At 44.7% G+C, this 25,194-nt stretch overlaps 1 protein-coding gene across 4 annotated transcripts in view; it reads right to left on the reverse strand.

Moving 5' to 3' along the window:
* Nucleotides 1-25,194, reverse strand: part of rnf24 (ring finger protein 24) — an 81,096-nt gene that overhangs the window by 46,602 nt on the left and 9,300 nt on the right. For 3 of the 4 annotated variants that reach the window (XR_009654330.1, XM_060917179.1, XM_060917181.1), the window contains exon 2: nt 4,791-4,940. Coding sequence is in view for 3 of the 4 variants with exons in the window: in XM_060917179.1 (XP_060773162.1) it covers nt 4,791-4,933 (143 nt within the window). In the remaining variant the exon portion in view is untranslated. Of the gene's footprint in view, nt 1-4,790; nt 4,941-14,237; nt 14,258-25,194 lie in introns of those variants that run through there. The other variant, XM_060917180.1, reaches the window with a different exon arrangement.

Below are 25,194 nucleotides of genomic sequence, written 5' to 3' on the forward strand. Positions count from 1 at the left end.
AGCACCTCGGTGTGATCAGCTGTTTGTTTAGCGACAGAATGATGTAACTGTCAGTGCATGGTCAAGGTAAACCTGTAGATGGCAGTAATGCAACACGGGATGCCAGCTGCTGTAAAACCCAAGAGAAGAAGAAGAAGAAGAAGAAGATGATGCCGAAGGGTAAACCTGCGCATGCACACATGGACTTCTTCTGTCTGCTTGACTGCGCGAAGTGAGCGATTTCATGCACATTATTTGCTCAGGAATCCCCTCAAATTAAATAACTTCCCAGCCACAGAATGGCCTGTTTTTTTTTAGATATTACAGAAATAAACAAATATCACAATGACTAAATATCAGAGGGAACTAAATTTCACCGGTTTTATGAAATCGAAAGGCCGTCTACTTTTAAAGAAGCTTTTTCCTTTCACATCTGCGTTTCAGTTATTTTCTAAAATGGCCTGGAACAATACTCTCACTGAGCTCCTGGCATGCCATGTGAGCAATGTCATTCATTTTCATTTTCTCTCCTTTAGAATATCTGCAGAAGATAAACACGAGGCTGCTGTTTGTGTTTTCAAGGCCTGGAAGCACTTTCGCATGTGTGTGTGCCGTCTTTGGTAAATAGCTGCAACGTTTATCCTTGCATCACTGTGTGTAGGATGAATCATGGGACATTTGGTGTATCAATGTGAGCTCACGACTCGCTCGTGCTCCACGTAGCGTGCGTGCTCAGAAGACGTGTCAGGAAACACTTTCAGGTGGAGGTGACATGAAGTTGTGTAATCCTAAACAATCCAAGAAGATGCTCTAATAAGAAGGCCACTTCCCTGCATTGTGTGAGCCACGAGGCTGCTATTTTTGGCACCTTTTAAAATGGTGACTCGCGACATGTTTCATGTCATCCGACTGGGGTGGAGCAGTGTGAATTTATGAAAGCCGTGAAGAAAGCGAGATCTTGGACTGATATTGCGTATTTGGCCAACTGGCAAAGGAAAATCCATTTTTACAGTTGAAGTGCTTCATGTATATGATGTTTCATTGAACCCCCCTCAGTGCGCTTCTTTTTTGCTCTTAAACTCTTTTGCATGGTGGTGCTTTTTAAAATTTGTGATATTTATCTATTTATTTGTTTGTTCAAGCCTTCATCCAATGAAAAATGTCAATGAATTCCAAAGGTGATGTGGACAGATTTCATCCAAATAAATTCCTAAGGAAAGGTACAAACACTAACCCATTCATTCTTTTTGTGTTGAGGTGTGCAAATTGGCACAACGTGGAAGTGTGAGATGATGTGTACACAACCAATCATCGATAAATAGTCCTCTAAGCCATGCCCCAAAAGCTTTATTTCCTCTTGGTACCAGTATTGAAGAGTAACCAAAAACTGAAGCTGTCAAAAAGTTTTAGGATCATTATCAAATCAAATCAAAGTCCCTCCCATGCCACATTGCTGATCTCCATTTCATAGCCGTCGGCTTCTCACCTATTACATAGCTGGGGTTACAGTGTGTGTGTGGGGGGTCCTCTGGTAACAACAAGAGTTTGACTCCAGACTCACATCTGTATTATGGCGCCTCGCCAGATGGCTGTAGGTACCATTTTTATGATGGTCTTTGACACGACCCAACCACAAGTAGAACTCACGATCTTCCAGTCAAGAGGCGGACACGCTAACCACTAGGCCAACTTGTAGTTTAAGGCCATTAAGAGTCCTTTCAAATCTGCAAAATGAGAGGTTTCATCTCTCATACCCTTTTTCAACCAATAACGAATGGGTTCTTGAACTGGTCCCACTCAGGATTCTTTGAACCTTGGTGCCGGCTCGCAAACCAGCCCATGTTTTCACCAGTTTTAAGTGGAACCTTTGTAATCAAGGATGTGTCATGAGCGGAGGACGTGGCACAATTCACAACAGGAGTAAACAGTCATAGCAAGATGGAGGTGCGCACTGATTACCGCTGAGCTTTTGTTCTGTGATTGCAGATATTTGTTTTTAATCCATTTTTTTTCTGTAGATGTATCCTTTTCTGTTGCTGCTCTCTGCTTCTTCTCCAAACCAATGACATGCCCACTGATGTTGTCATGGTTCTCACTGGACAAACCATCTAGAGTTTGGTTCCCAGCTGATGAACCAATTTATTTTTGGTCAAAATACTCTGAACGGTTCTAAATTTGATGCATGAATCAGAACCAAACCCGTTCCCTGTTGGTCAAAAGGGGCATCAGTGAGCTTGGCCTTTTACTGCCTTTTATGGGCATGGCTAAAGCTGGTTGGTTGGTGTTCATCAATATCCACATATGAGTCAGAAGAAAATCGATGAAACTTGTAATTTCAGGAATTTCAGTTAGGATTGGCGAAAGCATTTACACACAACTTTAGTACAAGTTAAATGTGAGTATTTGAGCTGAGTGTGTGATGATGATGCTAAGCTGCTATCTGCTGTCATGTACAGTAAGTATTCATATCACATCATGTCATATATATCTCCAAATATGTCTTGAATTTGAACTGCATGTACTGTCATTTAATATCTATGTTTCTGGAATGTGTTCATTCTGAATTTCTTGAACTTCAGTCTCTTTGTTGCTTCTCAGGAAAAAAAAAATCTGCTGAGCATGAAGTAGTGAAAACGATGAAGGCATGATGTAGCATCCTCAAGGCTAAAGCCGGTGCAGGTCGTGACTGCACAAGCGTGAAGCTATTCATTACGCTGCTGAGCACACAATGCTTTGAAGAGCCTTTTGGAAAGAAAAACATGACGGATCTTATCAATGGGAGTCAGTCTTTCTTTCTTTCTTTCTTTCTTTCTTTCTTTGAGATTATTAAACCAGGAGTTGTTTCAAGCTTCTCCACATTGTTCTGTTTGACCTTCTCACGCTTAAGGACAAACCACATCTACATTCACAAAATGATTTAAATACCACAGAATGACATCCATGTTAACATGCAAAATGGATGGAAAGTCATGCTAATTTATCTAAATGTTTCAGACTTTCCAGTTTTCAACGTTGAAGAACCATCAGGTCATTTTCCCATTGCAGAACGTGCCAAAATAGAACAAAATTAAAGAAAACATTCTTTGAAGTAACAAAACCACCCAGAACTGATCACATCAACTCAACTCAAAAATAAAACACCTATTTATCTCCATTTTCCTTCCTGAGCGCAGGATTGATTACCACATGATTCCGCTGTTCAAAGTCATCGATGTCTTCAAAGTAAAGGTGATCAAAGAACCTTGTTCTTTCTCTTTGCAGATGAACACCACCTGCCAGCACTTTCTTTCCTGCCAAAGACCAGTTAGCTTCTCTCTGCACCACACACCTCCTCCTCCTTCTTCTTCCTTCATGTCGTTTCATTCTTAACACTTGCTGCTTAATCCACAGTTCAATCTTTTCCTCTATCATGTTTCTGGAGGAACCTTTCAACAATCAAGCCACATTTCGACCAATTTAAGAGCCAAACTAATGGAGCATGGAGTAAAAATAATCCATCCATTATCTGTAGCCGCTTACCCCGTGCAGGGTCGCGTGCAAGCTGGAGCCTATCCCAGCTGACTATGGGCGAGAGGCGGGGTACACCCTGGACAAGTCGCCAGGTCATCACAGGGCTGACACATAGACAAACAACCATTGACACTCACATTCAATTTAGAGCCATCAATTAGCTTAACCCGCATGTCTTTGGGGGAAACCGGAGCACCCAGAGGAAACCCACGCAGACACGGGGAGAACATGCAAACTCCACACAGAAAGGCCCTCGCCGGCCGCTGGGCTCAAACCCAGAACCTTCTTGCTGTGAGGCGACAGTGCTAACCACTACACCACCGTGGCACCCAGTAAAAACAATACAAATTAAAAAATTTTAACTCCTGGAGATAGATAACATGCTTTCAGATAACTAAAGACAGTTTCTTTAGAATTAGCTCAAGAGGATCTTGTGTATTGTTTCTTGTGAAATTCATTCTTTGCTCAGGTTCACACAGCTTTTCTAAAGAAAAATTCCAATCTTCTTTGCCAACCTGATCAATTAAAGGAGCTAATCAAATTTTTTGGATCAAGGAAAAGGTTTTAAAACTAGCATTCTTAAACATTATGCTCATTGGTAGTTTCAAACTGCAATTTTCAACAGTTTACGATTTGGACTAAAGCCAAAATGTTCAGGTTTTTTTTGTTGTTGTTTTTTTATTTTTTATTTTTTAATCGCTTGTTAGCATTAGCTTCGTGAGTAAACCAGTTGATTTTTCCTCAGATCACTGATGCTAATATTTTTTTGAAAAGCATGTTTTTCCATCATTATAACTCCCAACTCCTGGAGATGTACATGTCACAGTCCTTCAACTGCGATCTGCAAATCCACGTTGGGTGTTTATTAGATGCCCTGTTTGTTTTATGATGGAAAAACAGTCCACCTTTTCCAAGGAAAACTGTAAACTGTAACTGTGTTAATGAGTTCCCATTGTTTCCTCAGTTTATAAGCTTGCAGCAGGTTTTCTTCACAGCAGCTAACTCGCTGAATTACAGCTAGCGTGCATGTTATCACTTTACCTTACTGCTACATATACACCAGATCTGCTCATCTTAATGCAGTAAACATAAATATGGCATTCTTAAGTGCTTGGCCCCATTTGTATGCGTTCAGATTCATCTTTGTTACAGTAAAACTGCAGACACGGCAAATGAAACATGGCACGCATCAGGACCGTGAACGCTTGATTAGCCGTGTTTAAACTAATCTTGTGGGCACAGCAGCTCTTACTACGAGATAAATTCATGCTGAAGGTTGAAGGAAGCACTGCATGGCTTACCGTATCAGATAGCAGCAGAACAAAAGGCTGAGGATGAACACGAAGATGGCAGTTCCGAACACCACGATGTAGATGTTGAGGGGGAGGTTTTGAAATCCTATATTCGGCATCCTGAAGCTGTCGTGCTGGAAATCTGAGGTCATGGATGTCCTAGTGGAGGAGACAAGAAAAAAGAGGGGATTAGAGACCAACCATTTTTCTTTCATTTCTGTATTTGTGTGTGTTGTGTGCGAAAAAGAATGAGGCATTTCAAAATGCTAGTTTTTGTGAAGAAAGTAGCAAAGAAAGATTGCACATGCCACTGCTGAGGAGTACGTGTCACGAGTATGGTTTACTTGCTTTGCTAATCTACTCTGAGAAAAAAAAAGCTATATATTATTTCGTCACATTGATCAGCTGTAACGGACCCAGCAAACGACACTGATGTCACCAAATTCACCCTGACTAATTTAGCTAGCATTATTTTTAGCTGCTTGCGGTAGATTGTAGATAACTAGGTAGCATCACTCCAATAAAATCCCAATCAAACATCAGGTTTAATCATCATTTTCAGTTTTATTAAGTTGATCAGAAACCTAAAATCTTCACTCTTTTCATCAGAAGTGAGGGACAGAATACAGAAAGATCTGACAGATCTGATTAGCGAGGTTAAATGCCAGTCGAGAGGACGTGAGAGTGAGTGCCCTTTCTGAATTCCATCCGTGAAGCAGACCGCAGACATGTTACAGATTGATTCCCACCTCTGAGCTCTCGACAGCATGCAGCCTGCTTTCTGTTCACTCTCATCGTCTGTCTCCATAACAACAATTACCACTGAAGTAACGATGAGACCAGCTGCCCATTATCGTGTCTGTGTGTGTGTGTGTGCGCGCGTGAGGAAGCCCAGAAACTCAGCCAGACTTTGGTTGAGTGATTCTGCGACGAGGGTTTGAAAACATCAACCCTGTAGGAGTCATTACACGGCACACACACTTCCGTCTGCAGGAAAATTGGTGTTAAGTGATCATTCTTGAAGATTCTGCTAGTTCATTATGACTTGCCTCACTCTGAATACCTTTCTTTAGTAAATGCAGTAGACTGATATTAGAAAAAATTAATTGTAGATTATTTTGAGCTCAAATAGAGCCTTGCTCTAGGACACACGCAACACTGACAGTCTTTGTTTGACTAAATGAAAACTAATTGGGGATATGTCTTGGATGTGAACATTTTCGACTGCAATTTGTAAACAATGTTTGCATCTAAAACCTTTTTCATACTGGAGGGTATTCTGTAATATCAAGTCTCTTCTTAAGCCTTAAAGCTGGACTTATGTGAACATTCAGGAAACCGAAGTCGATGGAAATAAGGTGAATCCCATGGTATACTCGTATACTTGTCAACATCATTGAGGCATTTCTTCATCTGTACTGGAATTATTGAAGATTAAGACTCAAGAAACGTACTGGCAAGCATCCCACACAATAATAAATGGAGACAGCCCATCTAAGCACATCCAGAAAGCAATAACGGACTGTTTTGGAAATAATACAGTTTACACACACACACACACACACACACACACACACAGAGTCATAAAAGGGCTGTAATAGTTCACCTATAAGCTCTCCAGCATGCTGGTTGTAAACAGTGGTTCACCTTGGTTGGCTGCGTTTGCCTGTTAGTCTTGGACCTGAGCTAGACCCAATTCAGCTGTCACTGGTTTCAAAATCTGAACTATAACTCCAACATGCTGAGTTTTTCTCTGATATTGTGCTAGCAAAAGGCTGGGTTGCTGCTGAATCATGAATATCTTCATCTCATCTCATTATCTCTAGCTGCTTTATCCTGTTCTACAGGGTCGCAGGCAAGCTGGAGCCTATCCCAGCTGACTACGGGCGAAAGGCGGGGTACACCCTGGACAAGTCGCCAGGTCATCACAGGGCTGACACATAGACACAGACAGCCATTCACACTCGCATTCACACCTACGGTCAATTTAGAGTCACCAGTTAACCTAACCTGCATGTCTTTGGACTGTGGGGGAAACCGGAGCACCCAGAGGAAACACACGTGGACACGGGGAGAACATGCAAACTCCACACAGAAAGGCCCTCGCCGGCCACGGGGCTCGAACCCGGACCTTCTTGCTGTGAGGCGACAGCGCTAACCACTACACCACCGTGCCGCCCGAATATCTTCATGCACATGGAAATACAAATAAAACATTAGGTACGAACTGTACTTGTAAAATGAACACAGCTATTACCCAAGCAAATGCAACAAATGCATAAAGCAATCCTGCCAAACCATGAAGCTGAAAATGTTTAGCAATGTGGAAATATAAATACCTAGATTTTAACAAGTCCAAGGCTACCCGAGAGATTAAAATAAGAGGAGGATGCTTTCTGAAGCTCGTGACCAGAGTTCTTCATGTGATTGTTTGGTCCATCCATAAACCCAAACAACAAGCTAAATGGCTAAAAATCAAGGTCAGGGGTTCAAGGGTTTCACGTACAACCTGGCAGAGTTAGTTGGTGGATCTCCAGATTGAACTATACTAATAAGGAGGCTATCCCAGGAATACTAGGTGAAAGGCAAGAATACACCTGGATGGGAAGGCAGTCCATTGCCTAACAATCCAAGTAAATTCACTAAACGTAGCTAATGAGTGACCTGACCCATGATTTGACCACGCAGTGAATGACTGAACATTCATCACGCCAAGAACACTGGACATGACATGGGAATACACCATAGATGTATGGACAGTTCATTACACAGCGTCATGCACACATAGACATTCACACAGTCATTTCCACCGAGAGGCAATTTAGCATATCCAAGCCACCTAGTGGTATGTTTTTGAGGAAACCCATTTGTGGCAGCGGGGGCGTGGTCAAGCGTCGGTCTGTGACCGGAGGGCGGAGTCGGGGAAGGTAAGTGGCAGAATCATGACACCTGATGTCAGTTAACGTGTGTTTGTGTCTTCCCCAGTGACCGCGCCCTATATAAGGAGAGAGAGAGCAGAGGAAGAGGGCTCTCTCCCCAACCAGACGACCTGTGTGTGCGTGCGTGTGTGGCTGGAAGAGTTTAAAAATCACTGAAAAGTGCCAATAAAGAGTTTTTTTTTTTAAACTCAGTTCTGGCCTGCCATCCTTCTATGCTCCACCCACCCGTCCGAATTTCTACAGTGGTGCCAAAACCTGGGAGTCGGAGCACAGAGAAGAACAGCCCCATGGAGTCCTCCCCCTTCGCAGACCTGGTCCACACCCTCGCCACGGCCCAGCAGAGCCAGCACCAGGTGCTAGTCGCCCTCCGGAAGGAGCAGGAGCAAAGGTTCAAGGCCCTGGTGCTGGCACAGCAGGAAGATCGTCAGGCGTTCCGGCACCTCCTCGCATCAGCGGGGTCCACCAACTCCACCGCCGTGAGCCCTCCTCACCTCACCCTAACGAAGATGGGCCTGCGCAATGACCCCGAGGCCTTCCTCACACTCTTTGAACAAGCAGCAGAGGCCTCAGGCTGGCTGGTGGAACAGCGTGTGGCATGCCTCCTCCCCCTGCTAATGGGCGAGGCGCAGCTGGCTGCGCTACAGCTCTCCGCCGACAGCCGGCTGGTCTACGCAGACCTCCGCCGGGCCGTCCTCCAGCATGTGGGGTGCACCCCAGAACAACATCGACAGCGCTTCCGCGCTCTGCGCCTGGAGGAGGTCGGCCGGCCGTTCGCATTCTGAGGGCTGACAACCGCGACGCCGAGGGAATTGTCGATCTGGTGGTACTGGAACAGTTCATCGCCTGACTACCCGAAGGGACCACGGAGTGGGTCCAGTGCCATCGCCCGGCATCACTGGATCAGGCCATCGAGCTGGCGGAGGACCATTTGGCGGCTGTTCTGATGGCAGGACAGCAGATCTCCTCTTCTCCCCTCTCCTCTCTCTCTCTCTCTCTCCCCCTCCCCTTCTGTGTCTCATCCTCGCCCCGTTCCCCCACCGCGGAGGCGGGGGCCGGCTCTACCCCAGCTGGCCTGCCGCACCCGCGGTGCCCTCCCACTTCCCACTTCCATGTCTGTCTCTTCCCTCCCTCAGGTGAGTGAGCCCCAGAGTGCCGGTGCAGAGAGAAAGCCCGGGCCGGTTTGCTGGTGCTGCAGGGAGCCGGACCACCTCCAGCAGCAGTGCTCGGCAATGGAGGTGGGCGCGGTGGTCCGGATCCCGACGCGCCAGGAACTGCCCTCGATCGGGCCGGAGCGTATCGCATACTGGTGAGTGTCCAAGGAGATACGTATCAGGCTCTGGTGGACTCTGGTTGTAATCAGACCTCAATCCACCAAAGCCTGGTGCAAGACGAGGCATTGGGGGGAGTACAATTGGTGAAGGTGTTGTGTGCGCACGGGGATGTTCACAACTACCCTTTAGTGTCAGTCCACATTCTTTTTCAAGGAGAAAAATTTAGTGTAAAGGCGGCGGTTAATCCTTGCCTTACCCACTCGATAATTTTGGGGACTGATTGGCCGGGATTTCGGGAATTAATGACTCATTTAGTGAAGAGTGGGTCCTGCCGTAGTTCAGCAGGGGGAGGTCCCGGTGTGGCATTGGCAGGAGCAGCTGTCACAGAGCCATCTACGTCATCACCGCGTCAGAGTGAGGAGCCGCAGGCTCCTTCTCTCGGGGAATCTCTCACTGATTTCCCGTTAGAACAGTCGTGGGACGAGACTCTGCGGCATGCATTTGACCAAGTGAGAGTAATCGATGGTCAAACGCTCCAGCCAAACACCACCCCATCCTTCCCCTATTTCTCCATTATGAGGGATAGGTTATACCGAGTGACGCAGGACACTCAGACTAAGGAGCTGATTACACAACTTTTGATTCCAAAGAGCCGCCGGGAATTGGTATTCCAGGCGGCTCACTTTAATCCCATGGCTGGACACTTGGGGCAGGATAAGACACTAGCCCGAATAATGGCCCGGTTCTATTGGCCAGGGATTTGCGGCGATGTCCGTAGGTGGTGTACGGCATGCCACGAATGCCAGTTAGAAAATCCAGCGGCCATTCCAAAAGCGCCTTTGCACCCTCTACCATTAATCGAGACCCCGTTCGAAAGAATTGGGATGGAGCTCGTCGGGCCATTAGATCGGTCAACACGAGGGTATCGCTTTATTTTAGTTCTGGTGGACTATGCAATGCGATACCCGGAAGCAGTGCCTCTTCGCAATATCTCAGCATGCAGTATTACAGAAGCGCTCTTCTGCGTCATCTCCCGAGTCGGAATCCCCAAAGAGATTCTGACTGATCAAGGCACCTCGTTTATGTCACGCACACTAAGCGAACTGTATGGGTTATTGGGAATTAAGCAGATCCGCACCAGCGTTTATCACCCACAAATGGACGGTTTAGTCAAACGGTTCAATCGCACACTCAAGAATATAATTAAACAGTTTGTTCGCGAGGACGCATGCAATTGGGATAAATGGCTCAAACCCCTGTTATTTGCAGTGCGAGAGGTCCCACAAGCCTCCATGGGGTTCTCCCTGTTCAAATTATTATATGGGCATAAGCCGCGCGGCATCCTAGATGTACTGTGGGAAAATTGGGAGGAGGGACCTTCACTGAGCAAAAATGAAATCCAATACGTTATTGACCTGCACGCAAAACTCCACACACTCACACACCTAACCCAGGAGAATTTGCGGCAGGCCCAAGAACGGCAAACCCGCCTGTATGACAGGGGTACGCGCCTTCGGGAGTTCGCACTGGGAGATAAAGTACTCATACTGTTGCCCACGTCGAGCTCCAAATTGGTCGCCAAGTGGCAAGGACCCTTTGAGGTCACACGGCGAGTCGGGGACGTTGACTATGAGGTGAGGCAAACAGACAGGGGTGGGGCACTACAGATTTACCACCTCAATCTGCTCAAACTCTGGAATGAGAAGGTCCCCGTGGTGTTGGTTCCGGAGAAGGCGGAGCTGGGGCCGGAGGTTCAAAAAGGGACATTGACATCGCTTACCTCTCCGGTCCCCTGTGGAGACCACCTCTCCCCAACCCAGTTCAGGGAGGTTGCCCAGTTGCAGACCGAATTTTCGGACGTGTTCTCGCCCCTGCCCGGCTGCACCCACCTCATAGAACACCACATTGAGACGCCCCCGGGGGTGGTAGTGTGCAGCCGCCCTTACAGGCTACCCAAACACAAGAAAAAAGTGGTTCGGGAAGAACTCAAGGCCATGCTCGAAATGGGCATTGTCGAGGAGTCCCACAGTGACTGGAGCAGCCCGGTGGTCTTGGTACCCAAGGCCGATGGGTCGGTCCGGTTCTGTGTGGACTATAGAAAAGTCAACGCGGTGTCTAAATTCGATGCGTACCCAATACCTCATATTGACGAGTTGCTGGATCGACTAGGCACGGCTCGCTTTTATTCGACACTGGATTTGACAAAGGGATCTTGGCAGATCCCCTTGACTCCACTATCCCGGGAAAAAGCGGCCTTTTCCACACCATTTGGCTGACATCAATTTGTCACACTTCCTTTTGGGCTGTTTGGGGCGCCCTCTACGTTCCAGTGGCTTATGGACAGGGTCCTCCGCCCCCACGCCACCTATGCGGCCGCATAATTAGACGATATTATAATCTATAGTAACGACTGGCCGTGGCATCTACAACACCTGAGGGCCGTCCTTGGGTCGCTGAGGCGAGCGGGTCTCACGGCCAACCCGAAGAAGTGTGCGATTGGGCAGGTGGAAGTACGGTATCTGGGCTTCCACTTGGGCAATGGGCAGGTGCATCCCCAAATTAATAAGACAGCAGCAATTGCGGCCTGCCCGAGGCCCAAGACCAAAAAGGGGGTGAGACAGTTCCTGGGGCTGGCTGGCTACTATTGTAGGTTCAGACCTAATTATTCGGATGTCACCAGCCCGCTGACTGATCTCACTAAAAAGGGGGCACCAGATCCGGTCCAGTGGATGGAGCAATGCCAGCAGGCTTTCTTTGTGGTGAAGGCTGCACTGTGTGGGGGGCCACTGTTACACTCCCCTGACTTTTCTCTCCCCTTTATGTTGCAGATGGACGCATTGGACAGAGGGCTGGGGGCTGTTCTGTCCCAGGAGGTGGAGGGGGAGGATCGCCCCATGCTGTACATCAGCAGAAAGCTGTCGGTGCGTGAGGGGCGTTACAGCACAATAGAGAAAGAGTGCTTGGCCATCAAGTGGGCGGTCCTCGCCCTCCGATACTACCTGCTGGGACGCCCTTTCACCCTCTGTTTGGACCACGCGCCCCTCCAGTGGCTCCACTGCATGAAGGATGCCAACGCGCGTATCACCCGTTCGTATCTGGCACTCCAGCCCTTTAACTTCAAGGTGATCCACAGGTCGGGGCGCAGATGGTCATGGCGGACTTCCTCTCCCGTCAAGGCTGCCCGGCCTGAGTCGGGCGGTGGGGGTATGTGGCAGCGGGGGCATGGTCAAGCGTCGGTCTGTGACCGGAGAGCGGAGTCAGGGAAGGTAAGTGGCAGAATCACTACACTCGATGTCAGTTAATGTGTGTTTGTGTGTCTTCCCCAGTGACCATGCCCTATATAAGGAGAGAGAGAGCAGAGGAAGAGGGCTCTCTCCCCAACCAGACGACCTGTGTGTGTGCGTGCATGTGTGGCTGGGAGAGTTTAAAAATCACTGAAAAGTGCCAATAAAGAGTTTTTTTTTTAACTCAGTTCTGGCCTGCCGTCCTTCTGTGCTCCACCCACCCATCCGAATTTCTACACCATTGTAACCAGGGTCAATTTTAGTTTCTGTGTCCCGGTGGTGAAAACACACTTAGAAAGTCAAGTTTACCTTCACCCTGTTACATCATGTGCCCTTCTTGAGGCTGTCTTATTGTACTGGTTCCAACTCCATTGCTTGACATCACAGAGTGATGTACCAGGTTAGCGTAAACTTGCCTTTATAGGTGTGTTTACACCACAGGAACCATTTCACAAATGTTGGAACTTTGACAGGAAATGTTGACACATTTGAAACATTTCCACTGAGGTAAGTAAACGTTTCTGGGCTGTAGATGCAGGAGTTCTTTTAGTTTCTGCTCAAGAGTTGGTAGTTTTAACTATTTCATGGCCCAAGCCCCAATAAAAACCAAAAGCAAAGGTTTATCAATCGCCTGTTCACTAAAGAGGGTTAATCATGCAAAATCATGTTTTCAACCAATCAGTGCCATTCAGCTTGGCATGTTCCATCCTACCCTGGAACTAGAGCCTTAGAATGAAAGCCACCCCTGGTTCCACCAGTGGAGACATGTCTGAAGTTCCTGAGTGACTGGAAAAGTTCTTGACAGTACTCTAACAGTGCACATTTTTGAGTTTGCATCTAAACCAAGTATTCCATCAAGGACTGCTTTGGGAAGCATTTTTACATGTGTTTGAGTTCCATATACACTGATATAACATCATCACCAGGGAAAAGAAGCCAAAGGTGAGACGTCATGTCACTGATTAAGCTTATTTTTCATGGTCTTGCTGGCAGAATGCCATTAGCCCAAGGCATCATGTTTCAAGCCACTACATTTCCATCCTTGCTATGTTTTTAAGCCAATTAAATGCCAGCCAGGTTAAAAGAGTATTTCATCAATAATGGAACGCTTCAAATGACTTAAAAGGTCCAAGTGTAAATGTCACTTCAACCACTTGACCATGTGGTGTGAGTGAGATGCACAAGAAACTTCCAGCAAGGCTCGAGTAACTCATTGCTGTATAAAATGACAGATCCCTTTCTAGCCTCTGCCTTGTTCTTATTTGTGCCTATCACCATCAGGATTCAGCACGGTGGAGAGCAACAGCAAGCTTCAATCCTACTGTGGCTTACAAGTGTGACTACAAAGCCACTTTTGAACTAGATGTCAAGCTATTCACTTTCAAATCCAAAGAAGCAGGAAATACCCCTGAAAACCGGTATTCCTGCACTTTATCCGTCTATTCATCGTTTGATCCTCAGCTATAGGTTGCAGTCTCTTTCACTCTCTTTGACTGGTTGTCTTCACTGCCATCTTCTCACCACCAGACACTTTCTTTTCTTTTTTCTTTTCTTTTTCAAATTCAGGACTGATAAGTTTACCAGTGGGGGTTCACTTTCAGTCGGTGCAATGAGTCACATTCTCTCAGGCTTCCTGTCTAAGTCAGGGATGTGGGGGCAGTTCTTTCAAAGACCCTCTATTTCTGTCCTGGGGGACTTAAAGTTCTCGTTCTAATAACTTATTCAGGGTGGAATTCAAAGTAACGTCGAAGATAATCAAGGACGAGAAGTTAGAAAGTGCATTCAGAGTTTGATATTTTATCTTAGCACTTGTCTAGTTAGCATTTGGATCATGAAAAGCACACATGCCTGGATGCTCCTGAATGTAGAAAAGATCTAAATTGTAAAATGAGAGAACAGGTTTCTTACAATGACAAGAACCACAAAGTTGAAAAGAATATTCAAAGTCCACATGTGGCTCACTAGTTCCTGTTTGGAATGGAGCACTTCTTTTCCATCCTCCTCCTCCTCCTCGTTCTTCTCGTCTTCTCTTCTCTCGCTCCTTCCTTTGCTGTATTACATACCAAGCAAACACTGCTGCAGTACCACATTCCAATGTATGAACGTTATCTACAACACATGTCCCACATCTCCCGAGCCACTGTGCTTTCCATAAACAAAACCACAGTTTCACCATAACACGAAGGAAAAACCCATTTTGTTGCTACTCTAGAGAGACAGAGCAGTGAAAACGCCCTGAAGCAAAGAGGAACAAGAAATAAGTGCATGAAAAAACCCCGAATAAAGTACCTTGAAGTTTCCTCCAACTGGTCAAGTAGATAACACATTGAATTCTGGATTGTGATTTGTCAGAAGGAATTGATTAATGTTCTATAACAGCAGCTCTGTCAGTAGTGCAGCTGCAAATCACAAGTATATCTGCATGAATGCACTTGTTCTCATAATATTGTTTTGATAATAACAGCTCATTCACAGGGAAAATATTAAAAGTAGCTATAAATGAATAAAAACTATGATGGAGGAGTCAAACAATTCAGGGCATGCTGTTATGGGAAAATAATCAGCTTTCTGGTAGTAACAGGAATGTTGCTACATTACACCACACCATCATTGATTATTTTCCTATAACCGCACAACACCAAGTGTTTATTGCTTACAGTGGTGCTTAAAAGTTTGTGAACCCTTTAGAATTTTCTATATTTCTCCATAAATATGACCTAAAACATCATCAGATTTTCACACAAGTCCTAAAAGTAGATAAAGAGAACCCAGTTAAACAAATGAGACAAAAATATGATACTTGGTCATTTATTTATTGAGGAAAATGATCCAATATTACATATCTGTGAGTGGCAAAAGTATGTGAACCTCTAGGATTAGCAGTTAATTTGAAGGTGAAATTAGAGTCAGGTGCTTTCAATCAATGGGATGACAATCAGGTGTGAGTGGGCACCCTGTTTTATTTAAAGAACAGGGATCTATCAAAGTCTGATCTTCACAACACATGTTTGTGGAAGTGTATCATGGCACAAACAAAGGAGATTTCTGAGGACCTCAGAAAAAGCGTTGTTGATGCTCATCAGGCTGGAAAAGGTTACAAAACCATCTCTAAAGAGTTTGGACACCACCAATCTACAGTCAGACAGACTGTGTACAAATGGAGGAAATTCAAGACCATTGTTACCCTCCCCAGGAGTGGTCGACCAACAAAGATCACTCCAAGAGCAAGGCGTGTAATAGTCGGCGAGGTCACAAAGGACCCCGGGGTAACTTCTAAGCAACTGAAGGCCACTCTCACATTGGCTAATGTTAATGTTCATGAATCCACCATCAGGAGAACACTGAACAACAATGGTGTGCATGGCAGGGTTGCAAGGAGAAAGCCACTGCTCTCCAAAAAGAATGTTGCTGCTTGTCTGCAGTTTGCTAAAGATCATGTGGACAAGCCAGAAGGCTATTGGAAAAATGTTTTGTGGATAGATGAGACCAAAATAGAACTTTTTGGTTTAAATGAGAAGTGTTATATTTGGAGAAAGGAAAACACTGCATTCCAGCATAAGAACCGTATCCCATCTGTGAAACATGATGGTGGTAGTAGTATCATGGTTTGGGCCTGTTTTGCTGCATCTGAGCCAGGACGGCTTGCCATCATTGACGGAACAATGAATTCTGAATTATACCAGTGAATTCTAAAGGAAAATGTCAGGACATCTGTCCATGAACTGAATCTCAAGAGAAGGTGGGTCATGCAGCAAGACAACGACCCTAAGCACACAAGTCGTTCTACCAAAGAATGGTTCAAGAAGAATAAAGTTAATGTTTTGGAATGGCCAAGTCAAAGTCCTGGCCTTAATCCAATCGAAATGTTGTGGAAGGACTTGAAGTGAGCAGTTCATGTGAGGAAACCCACCAATATCCCAGAGTTGAAGCTGTTCTATACGGAGGAATGGGCTAAAATTCCTGCAGGACTGATCAACAGTTACCGGAAATGTTTAGTTGCAGTTATTGCTGCACAAGGGGGTCACACCAGATACTGAAAGCAAAGGTTCACATACTTTTGCCACTCACAGATATGTAATATTGGATCATTTTCCTCAATAAATAAATGACCAAGTATCATATTTTTGTCTCATTTGTTTAACTGGGTTCTCTTTATCTACTTTTAGGACTTGTGTGAAAATCTGATGATGTTTTAGATCACATTTATGCAGAAATATGGAAAATTCTAAAGGGTTCACAAACTTTCAAGCACCACTGTAGATAATGACTTAGTAGTGGTCATATCCCCAACATCCCATTAAACAGCAAATGTGTGCCAAGTAGAAGATAAAGAAGTGCCCATAAAGTGTCCATGTCTGTCCCTCTGAGTTACTTGTCCATCCTGAGATCGAGATGCTGACCTCTTCTGCTCCTTGGACCAGCCTGATCCATCCTGATGCCCTATGTCTGGCTGGAGTCTTATCACATCACTCCTGTGGAGGACGGCCCTATATGGACAGTCGAAAGTCGCACTTGGAAGACGCTCTGGACACTCACAGTAATGCTTTTATGGCTGAGGACTACAGTTGACTTGCTAACTTTAGGACTACAATTGTCATGAACAGTTTTGCACTCAAGTTTCCATCAATGAACAGTTTATAACATCAGTGAAACAGACTTCATGTTAAAACTGTTAAAAATGTTATAATCATGCTAGCTGTTATCACCCAAATGAGGATGGGTTCCCTTTTGAGTCTGGTTCCTCTCGAGGTTTCTTCCTCATGTCGTCTGAGGGAGTTTTTCCTTGCCACTGTCACCATAGGCTTGCTCATTGGGGATAGATTAGGGATAAAATTAGCTCATGTTTAAAGTCACTAAAATTCTGTAAAGCTGCTTTGCAACAATGTCTATTGTTAAAAGCGCTAGAAAAATAAACTTAACTTGACTTGACTTGATAAAGAAAAGCTCTAGCAATACGCTAGCTTATGTAACTGCACCCCTTTCACCAGAACTGATTGCTAAAGTGTTCAGATTAGCTGCTCCTGATTTGAAACTCACTGAGGCAGACTCTGAGCACACAGGTTGACAAGAGCCACTTTCACACTGCCCAGCAGCCACACAATACTTCCTGATCACACCTGGACATAATCATACAGCAAAAAGAAAAAAAAAAGAAGAGGTCAGTTGGTTTGATTTGAGCAAGATCCATTCTGAGTAGCACACCTCTTTAAACTGCTGGTCGTGTAACTAAATATCAGTTAAGTTCAAGAAAATACTGATACCCATTTGGAACTGCATGACAAATGTGAAATAAATCTGGGTGTCACATTACACAATTTAAGGATGTCCCAGTTCTGAAAACAGACTCATATGGACACAATGGCAGTTTAAATGAAATAGTTGAAATAGCTGAAACTGATGAACTAGTGATGAAGCACAATGATGCAATTGATGCAATGTTGCAATGTCTATAGCGACGTCTGTAAGGCAACCTTTTGATCGTACAGCATTGTACCAATCGCATAGTGGAGCATATTATACTCCATCCATTCATCAATTATCTGTAATCGCTTATCCTGTTCAGGGTCGCGGGCCCTGGTTTACCAGGTTTAAAACAGCAATAAACAGTTGTGCCATGTTAATAAAATAGAAATTCGGCTCCAGGGTGGGCAATATGACAAAAATTTCCATAATATGCATCATAATATATAGGTTTGTGTCAGTCCTGCGTGCTGTGGAACATGCACCTGAGGCGCGCCTCGGCCTGCGTGTGCATCAAGCGGACTCCCGCATGTGCGCACCTGAACTTACAGTGGTGCTTGAAAGTTTATGAACCCTTTAGAATTTTCTATATTTCTGCATAAATATGACCTAAAACATCATCAGATCTTCATACAAGTCCTAAAAGTAGATAAAGAGAACCCAGTTAAACAAATGAGACAAAAATATGATACTTGGTCATTTATTTATTGAGGAAAATGATCCAATATTACATATCTGTGAGTGGCAAAAGTATGTGAACCTCTAGGATTAGCAGTTAATTTGAAGGTGAAATTAGAGTCAGGTGTTTTCAATCAATGGGATGACAATCAGGTGTGAGTGGGCACCCTGTTTTATTTAAAGAACAGGGATCTATCAAAGTCTGATCTTCACAACACACGTTTGTGGAAGTGTATCATGGCACAAACAAAGGAGATTTCTGAGGACCTCAGAAAAAGCATTGCTGATGCTCATCAGGCTGGAAAATGTTACAAAACCATCTCTAAAGAGTTTGGACACCACCAATCAACAGTCAGACAGATTGTGTACAAATGGAGGAAATTCAAGACCATTGTTACCCTCTCCAGGAGTGGTCGACCAATAAAAATCACTCCAAGAGCAAGGTGTGTAATAGTCGGCGAGGTCACAAAGGACCCCAGGGTAACTTCTAAACAACGAAAGGCCTCTCTCACATTGGTTAATGTTAATGTTCATGAGTCCACCATCAGGAGAACACTGAACAACAATGGTGTGCATGGCAGGGTTGCAAGGAGAAAGCCACTGCTCTCCAAAAAGAACATTGCTGCTCGTCTGCAGTTTGCTAAAGATCACGTGGACAAGCCAGAAGGCTATTGGAAAAATGTTTTGTGGACACATGAGACCAAAATAGAACTTTTTGGTTTAAATGAGAGGCGTTATGTTTGGAGAAAGGAAAACACTGCATTCCAGCATAAGAACCTTATCCCATCTGTGAAACATGGTGGTGGTAGTATCATAGTTTGGGCTTGTTTTGCTGCATCTGGGCCAAGACAGCTTGTCATCATTGATGGAACAATGAATTCTGAATTATACCAGTGAATTCTCAAGGAAAATGTCAGGACATCTGTTCATGAACTGAATCTCAAGAGAAGGTGGGTCATGCAGCAAGACAACGACCCGAAGCACACAAGTCGTTCTACCAAAGAATGGTTAAAGAAAAATAAAGTTAATGTTTTGGAATGGCCAAGTCAAAGTCCTGACCTTAATCCAATCAAAATGTTGTGGAAGGACCTGAAGTGAGCAGTTCATGTGAGGAAACCCACCAACATCCCAGAGTTGAAGCTGTATTGTATGGAGGAATGGGCTAAAATTCCTCCAAGCCAGTGTGCAGGACTGATCAACAGTTACCAGAAACGTTTAGTTGCAGTAATTGCTGCACAAGAGGGTCACACCAGATACTGAAAGCAAAGGTTCACATACTTTTGCCACTCACAGATATGTAATATTGGATCATTTTCCTCAATAAATAAATGGCCAAGTATAATATTTTTGTCTCATTTGTTTAACTGGTTTCTATTTATCGACTTTTAGGACTTGTGTGAAAATCTGATGATGTTTTAGGTAATATTGATGTAAAAATACAGAAAATTCTGAAGGGTTCACAAACTTTCAAGCACCACTGTAATTAAGGAGCGATGTGTGCACCTACAGTATTTAAGGACTGTGCAGATGCATGGTCAGTGCAAAGTATTACAATATGTCAGTACGCATTACCGAGCCTTTCTTCCCATGTTTCTGATTTCCTAATTCCTGTACCTGTTTCTCGTTCCCGTTTTCGCTTTGCCTCTGATATCCCATTTGCACCTCGCCCGACCCTTTGCTTTTTCCACGTTACTGATCTAGCCTGCCGTTTTGGAATGTTTGCCTTTGTGTGTGTTTGTGCACTTTGTTTATACACTGCACTGTTATTATTAAATTGATCACTTCTGCACTTACATCCACCTCCCTTGCGTATCTGACAGAATATTTCACGGCACAATGGATGTAGCAGAAGTTTTTCAGCACGTGATTCCACGCCACTTCCGGGTCTCCCTGTCTCAGCCCCTCGCCTCATATTTCCGGCTGAAGTCTGACTGGAGTCCCCCAGCACCCTACTGTGGAATACATCACCCTATGGGATTCATCATGCAGTGTGACTTCTATAAGGACCTCCAAGAGCCCAAGCCACCAGAACCCATCTGGGTAAGCTTTATCCTAATGTTTATTGCTGGACGAGCACACAAATGGGTGGATTACCTGATCCGAGTCGAGCACCCATGACTTCGGAGTTCACAGACTTTCTTTGCCATGCTCCAGTTCATTTTTGAATCACTGGAAAAGGAGGAATCCCATGATTTTTTATTTTGGGGGGGGCAATCATTCCGATGGCCGATGCAGTGGAGGAGGCTGTTGCTCCAGAGCTCCCTCCAGTGGCTGATGCAGCAGAGGAGGTCATCGCTCCAGAGCTCCCTCCAGTGGCCGATGTAGAGACAGCAGAGGAGGCTGTTGTTCCTGAGCTCCTCCTAGAGGCTGTCTCTCCAGAGCTGGTTTCTCAGCCAGAACCAGCACCTGGATCAATGCCTGAACCAGAGTCTGTATCAGCACCCATGTCGGAACCTGAGCCAGTGCCAGCGTCTTTTCCAGTGCCAGCATCTGTTCCAGTGCTAGCACCAGTGTCTGTTCTAGTGCCAGCGCCTGTTCCAGTGCCAATGCCAGTGTTGGCACCAGCGCCAATGCCTGCCCCAGCACCAGTGCCAGAGTCGGAGTCAGAGCCAGTGTCTGCTCCAGAACCAGTGCCAGAGTTGGAGTCAGAGTCAGCACCAGTGTCTACTCCAGAGCCAGTTCCAGCGCCAGTGTCAGAGTCAGCTCCAGTGTCAGAGCCTGCGTCAGTGCCTACTCCAGAGCCAGTGCCTGGGTCAGCTAGAACATCAGAGCCTATGCCAGAGTCGGCACCTACGCCAGCTTCAGTGCCGATGCCAGAGTCAAGGCCAGTGCCAAAGCCTGAGCCTGTTCCAGAATCTGTGCCAGAGGACGTCAGAGTGACCTCTGCCTCAGCTGGCCATGAAGACATCACTGTCATCCCACCGTCAGGTCCTAACCAGGACCGAAGCAACATGCTGACAGAGTTCGAGCCCATGCCTGAGTCCAGTTCTGAGTCCAAGCTAAGTCCTGAGTTTGAACTAGAGCCAAGTCCTGAGTCCAAGTCAAGTCCACAGTCCAAGTCAAGTCCAGAGCTTGAGTCCTCTACTGAGCCCGAATACATCCTGGAGCCTGAGTTGAAGCTCACTTCCTGCCCTGAGCCCAAGCCAGTTCCAGAACTCCAACCTGAGTCATCTCCAGAGCTTGAGCCAGAGTCCATCCCAGAGCTCAAGTCGTTGCCAGAGCTCAAGTTGTCTCCAGAGCTCGAGCCCAGCCCTGAGTCCAAGCCAGACCCAGAGCTCAAGCCTGAGTCATCTCCTGAGCTGGAGCCAGAGGCCAGCCCAAAGCTCAACTCATCTCCAGAGCTCGAATCCAGCTCGGAGCTTGAGTCCACCTTCAGTCCTGGATCCAAGCCAAGTCCAAGACCCAAGTCAAGTCCCGAGCTCAAGCCCACTCCTAGTCAAGAATCCAAGTCTTGTCCCGAGCCTGAGCCCCCACCGGAGCCAAGTATGATGGATTTTCGCTCCCAGTGGGAGCTCTTTGGGAGGGGGTTCTGTCAGTCCTGTGCGGTGTGGCGTGTGCACCTGAAGGCACATCTCGGGCTGCGCATGTGTCGAGCGGACTCCAGCACACGCGCTGTTAACGATGTGCACCTGAACTTAATTAAGGACCTATGTGTGCACCTATTTAAGGACTGTGCTGATGCATGATCAGTGCGAAGTATTACGATATGTCAGTATGCATTACCGAGCCTTTCTTCCCATGTTTCTGATTTCTTGTTTCCTGTGCCTGTTTCTCGTTCCCGTTCTCGCTTTGCCTCTGATATCCTGTTTGCACCTTGCCCAACCCTTTGCTTTTTTCACATTATTGATCAAGCCTGATGTTTTGGATTGTTTGCCTTTGTGTGTGTTTGTGCACTTTGTTTATGCACTGCACTGTTATTATTAAACTGATCACTTCTGCACTTACATCCACCTCCCTTACATATCTGACAGTTTGCTAAGAAATTTCCAGAAAAAGTTTCCAGAAATGGAAAACAAAAACCTGTTCAATGATACTTTTATTTAATTAATGACAACAAAATTTTGAAAATGAATTCACGCTGTAAAAAATATATTAAAATCAGCTGCTCGGAAACAGTTTGTAATTATATTTTATTAAAAAATACAATAAATAAAAGATTTATACGAAAAAATATCCTCAATATCATAATATCATAATTTCTCAAAAATGCATATGCAATATGACATAATTTATCATTATCAAGCAATGACAAGTGAAAAAAAAAATCCAGTCTGAAGCTTGGAAATAGGTTATACAGTTAATATAACCTCAGGATGCCTTTATTTATTGATGAATCAGAGAAAAAAATCTGTCTAGATTCACCAAAAAAAAACAAAAAACCTAACAATGTCAGTAAGACAGCTGAGCTTGGTCACAGCATCACAATTCTGCAATATTCTCTCTGACCTTTAACATGTTCCTGCTGGTCTCTTAAATAACAATCATTAAAATGTCCTTTACTCGGACCAATTCTGTTCTCTAATGCAAAAACAGTTTTAGTCTTGTTTTCCCATAATAATAACAAACACCGGACAATGAGGTGTAGACACATACATGTGAATGTCCATAACATCCTTCAGGACATTAACGGTCAGAATATTTCAGCTGTAACATGTTCATACACAACACTGTTTATACAAAGCGACCTCACCACCAATACATCTGTTATATCCATAAACGCCTTTATTCCACTCAGACGATCCTTGGCCTTAATAACTTTTTGTTGATTTTTGGAATAACTTTGTTTGTAGCTTCATTTTGCTAAAAAAACCCAAAATGATATCCTCTCGTTTAGCTGTTAGTAATTATTTTGACGTGCTTTTAAATATATTTCTCTGTCTGTTATTTTAATTAAATATTTAGTAAAGGTTTGGCTGCTCTACTGTGGAACGCATATTCAATCAAGATCTCGAAAGCCATTTGGTAGAGTCCATACCTCCACCAAGCCACATACAATCAACATCAGAATCTAATCACTTGCTCCTAGGATAATACTAAAGCTGTACACCAAATTTCATCCAAATCCATTCACTACTTTGAGTTATGTTGGAAACACCAAAACCATCATGGATCTGCATACAATTCTGGATTTGCATCAAAATCTAATCAATTGTTCCTTGTCCCATGGTTCACCTTTCCTCCAAATTTCATCCAAATCAGTTCACTATTTTTTGAGGGCTGCATGGATATTTTCCTGAAAATTTTCAAAAAGAAAAAAGACTGAAACTTTTTATCTTAACATTTTGTTGCATTCCACCAAAGGTCATAACTTGTCATTCCTAACCTTGGAAACTAGAAAGAAAAGAAAGCAAGCACAACTTTTATTCATCACACAATTGTGAAATTTCCTCTCTACATTTAACCCATCTGAAGCAGTGAACACACACATGCACACACACGTAACCAATGAGCACACACACATACCCAGAGCAGTGGGCAGCCATGCTAACAGCACCCGGGGAGCAGTTGGGAGTTAGGTGCCTTGCTCAAGGGCACCTCAGCCCAAGGCCGTCCCATATTAACCTAACCACATGTCTTTGGACTGTGGGGGAAACTGGAGCACCCGGAGGAAACCCACGCAGACACGGGGAGAACATGCAAACTCCACACAGAAAGGCCCTCACCAGCCACTGGGTTCGAACCCATAACCTTCTTGCTGTGAGGCAACCATGCTAACCACTACACCACCGTGCCACTCAAAACATTAAAAAACAAAACAAAAAAACCCAACAAAGAACACACACCCTCATCTCAAAATTCTGATTTAGGAAACTCTGGATGTTCTCTTCAACCCCAACCCCTGAGTTCAAAGAGTGACATCAAATCCAAATGGCCACTCACAACGGTATGAGCAGTAAACACAGCAGCACTTCTGAGTTGTACTGGATATACACAAGTTTTAGCTTTAGCTCAGTCAACACAGAGACATGTTCACTTGTTAAATCTATATCACTGAGTCCAAGTTCACTGTTCTGATGAGGAAAATATACACCACTCATTCATCATAGTTAGTTGGTTACCTCTGCCAACTGTATTGGAGGAGGTGATGTTTTCAACTCCGGATTTTTTTTTTTTTTGGTTGTTTTTTTTTTTTTGTCTGTTCCCAATGTAACTCAAAATGTACTGAATGGATTTGGATGAAATTTGGTGGACAGCTTTAGTATTATCCTAGGTTCAAGTGGTTTGATTTTGATGTTGATAACATGTGGCTTGATGGGGGAAGCCATGGCCTAATGGTTAGAGAAGCAGCTTTGGGACCAAAAGGTCAGTTGTTCGATTCCCTGGACCACCAGGAATGGCTGAAGTGCCCTTGAACAAGGCAACTATCCCCCAACTGCTCCCCAGGCTGCTCTGGGTATGTTGTATGTTGCTCTGGATAACAGTGTCTGCTAAATGCCATTAATGTAATGTAATGGAGGCATGGACTCTACCAAGTGCCCTTCTAGTTAGCGTCTTGCAAACAAAATGGAGGCATCTGTGGGTTTTCCCCCCACTTTGTTGTAAAAATGGCACAATTCTGAGTGTAGGCTTCAAATACATGATCCTCCAGCCTGAAATATGGTTATTTGATCTTTCCACTCATCTTTCCTGTTTGTTTGCGTTTTGCTCAACATGTCAATAAGCTCTGAGCGTGAACCAGAGGAAAACACACTGAACTCATTCTGCATGTTTTTTTTTTCAATAAACTCAACCCCGGGATGTCCTATAAATGTTAAAAGATGATCAGACACTTCAGGGTTTTAGAGAATTCTGATCAGACCTGTAGGTCATGACATATGCTTTGGAGCGTGTTGTTTTTCTGAAGATTTCCAGTCACAAGTTCACAATGAGATACTTCCTGCTGACTGAAACTTACAGGCAGTTTATAATAGATATTTAGTAAGTTCCTTATTTATCTCTGGAAAAATACCAAAGATTCACTGGAAATAATTCTTGGAAAGAGGAAGTTATGGTCTCATTG

The sequence above is a fragment of the Neoarius graeffei genome, chromosome 3 (assembly GCF_027579695.1).
Source record: "Neoarius graeffei isolate fNeoGra1 chromosome 3, fNeoGra1.pri, whole genome shotgun sequence".
In the NCBI taxonomy this organism is placed as follows: domain Eukaryota; kingdom Metazoa; phylum Chordata; class Actinopteri; order Siluriformes; family Ariidae; genus Neoarius; species Neoarius graeffei.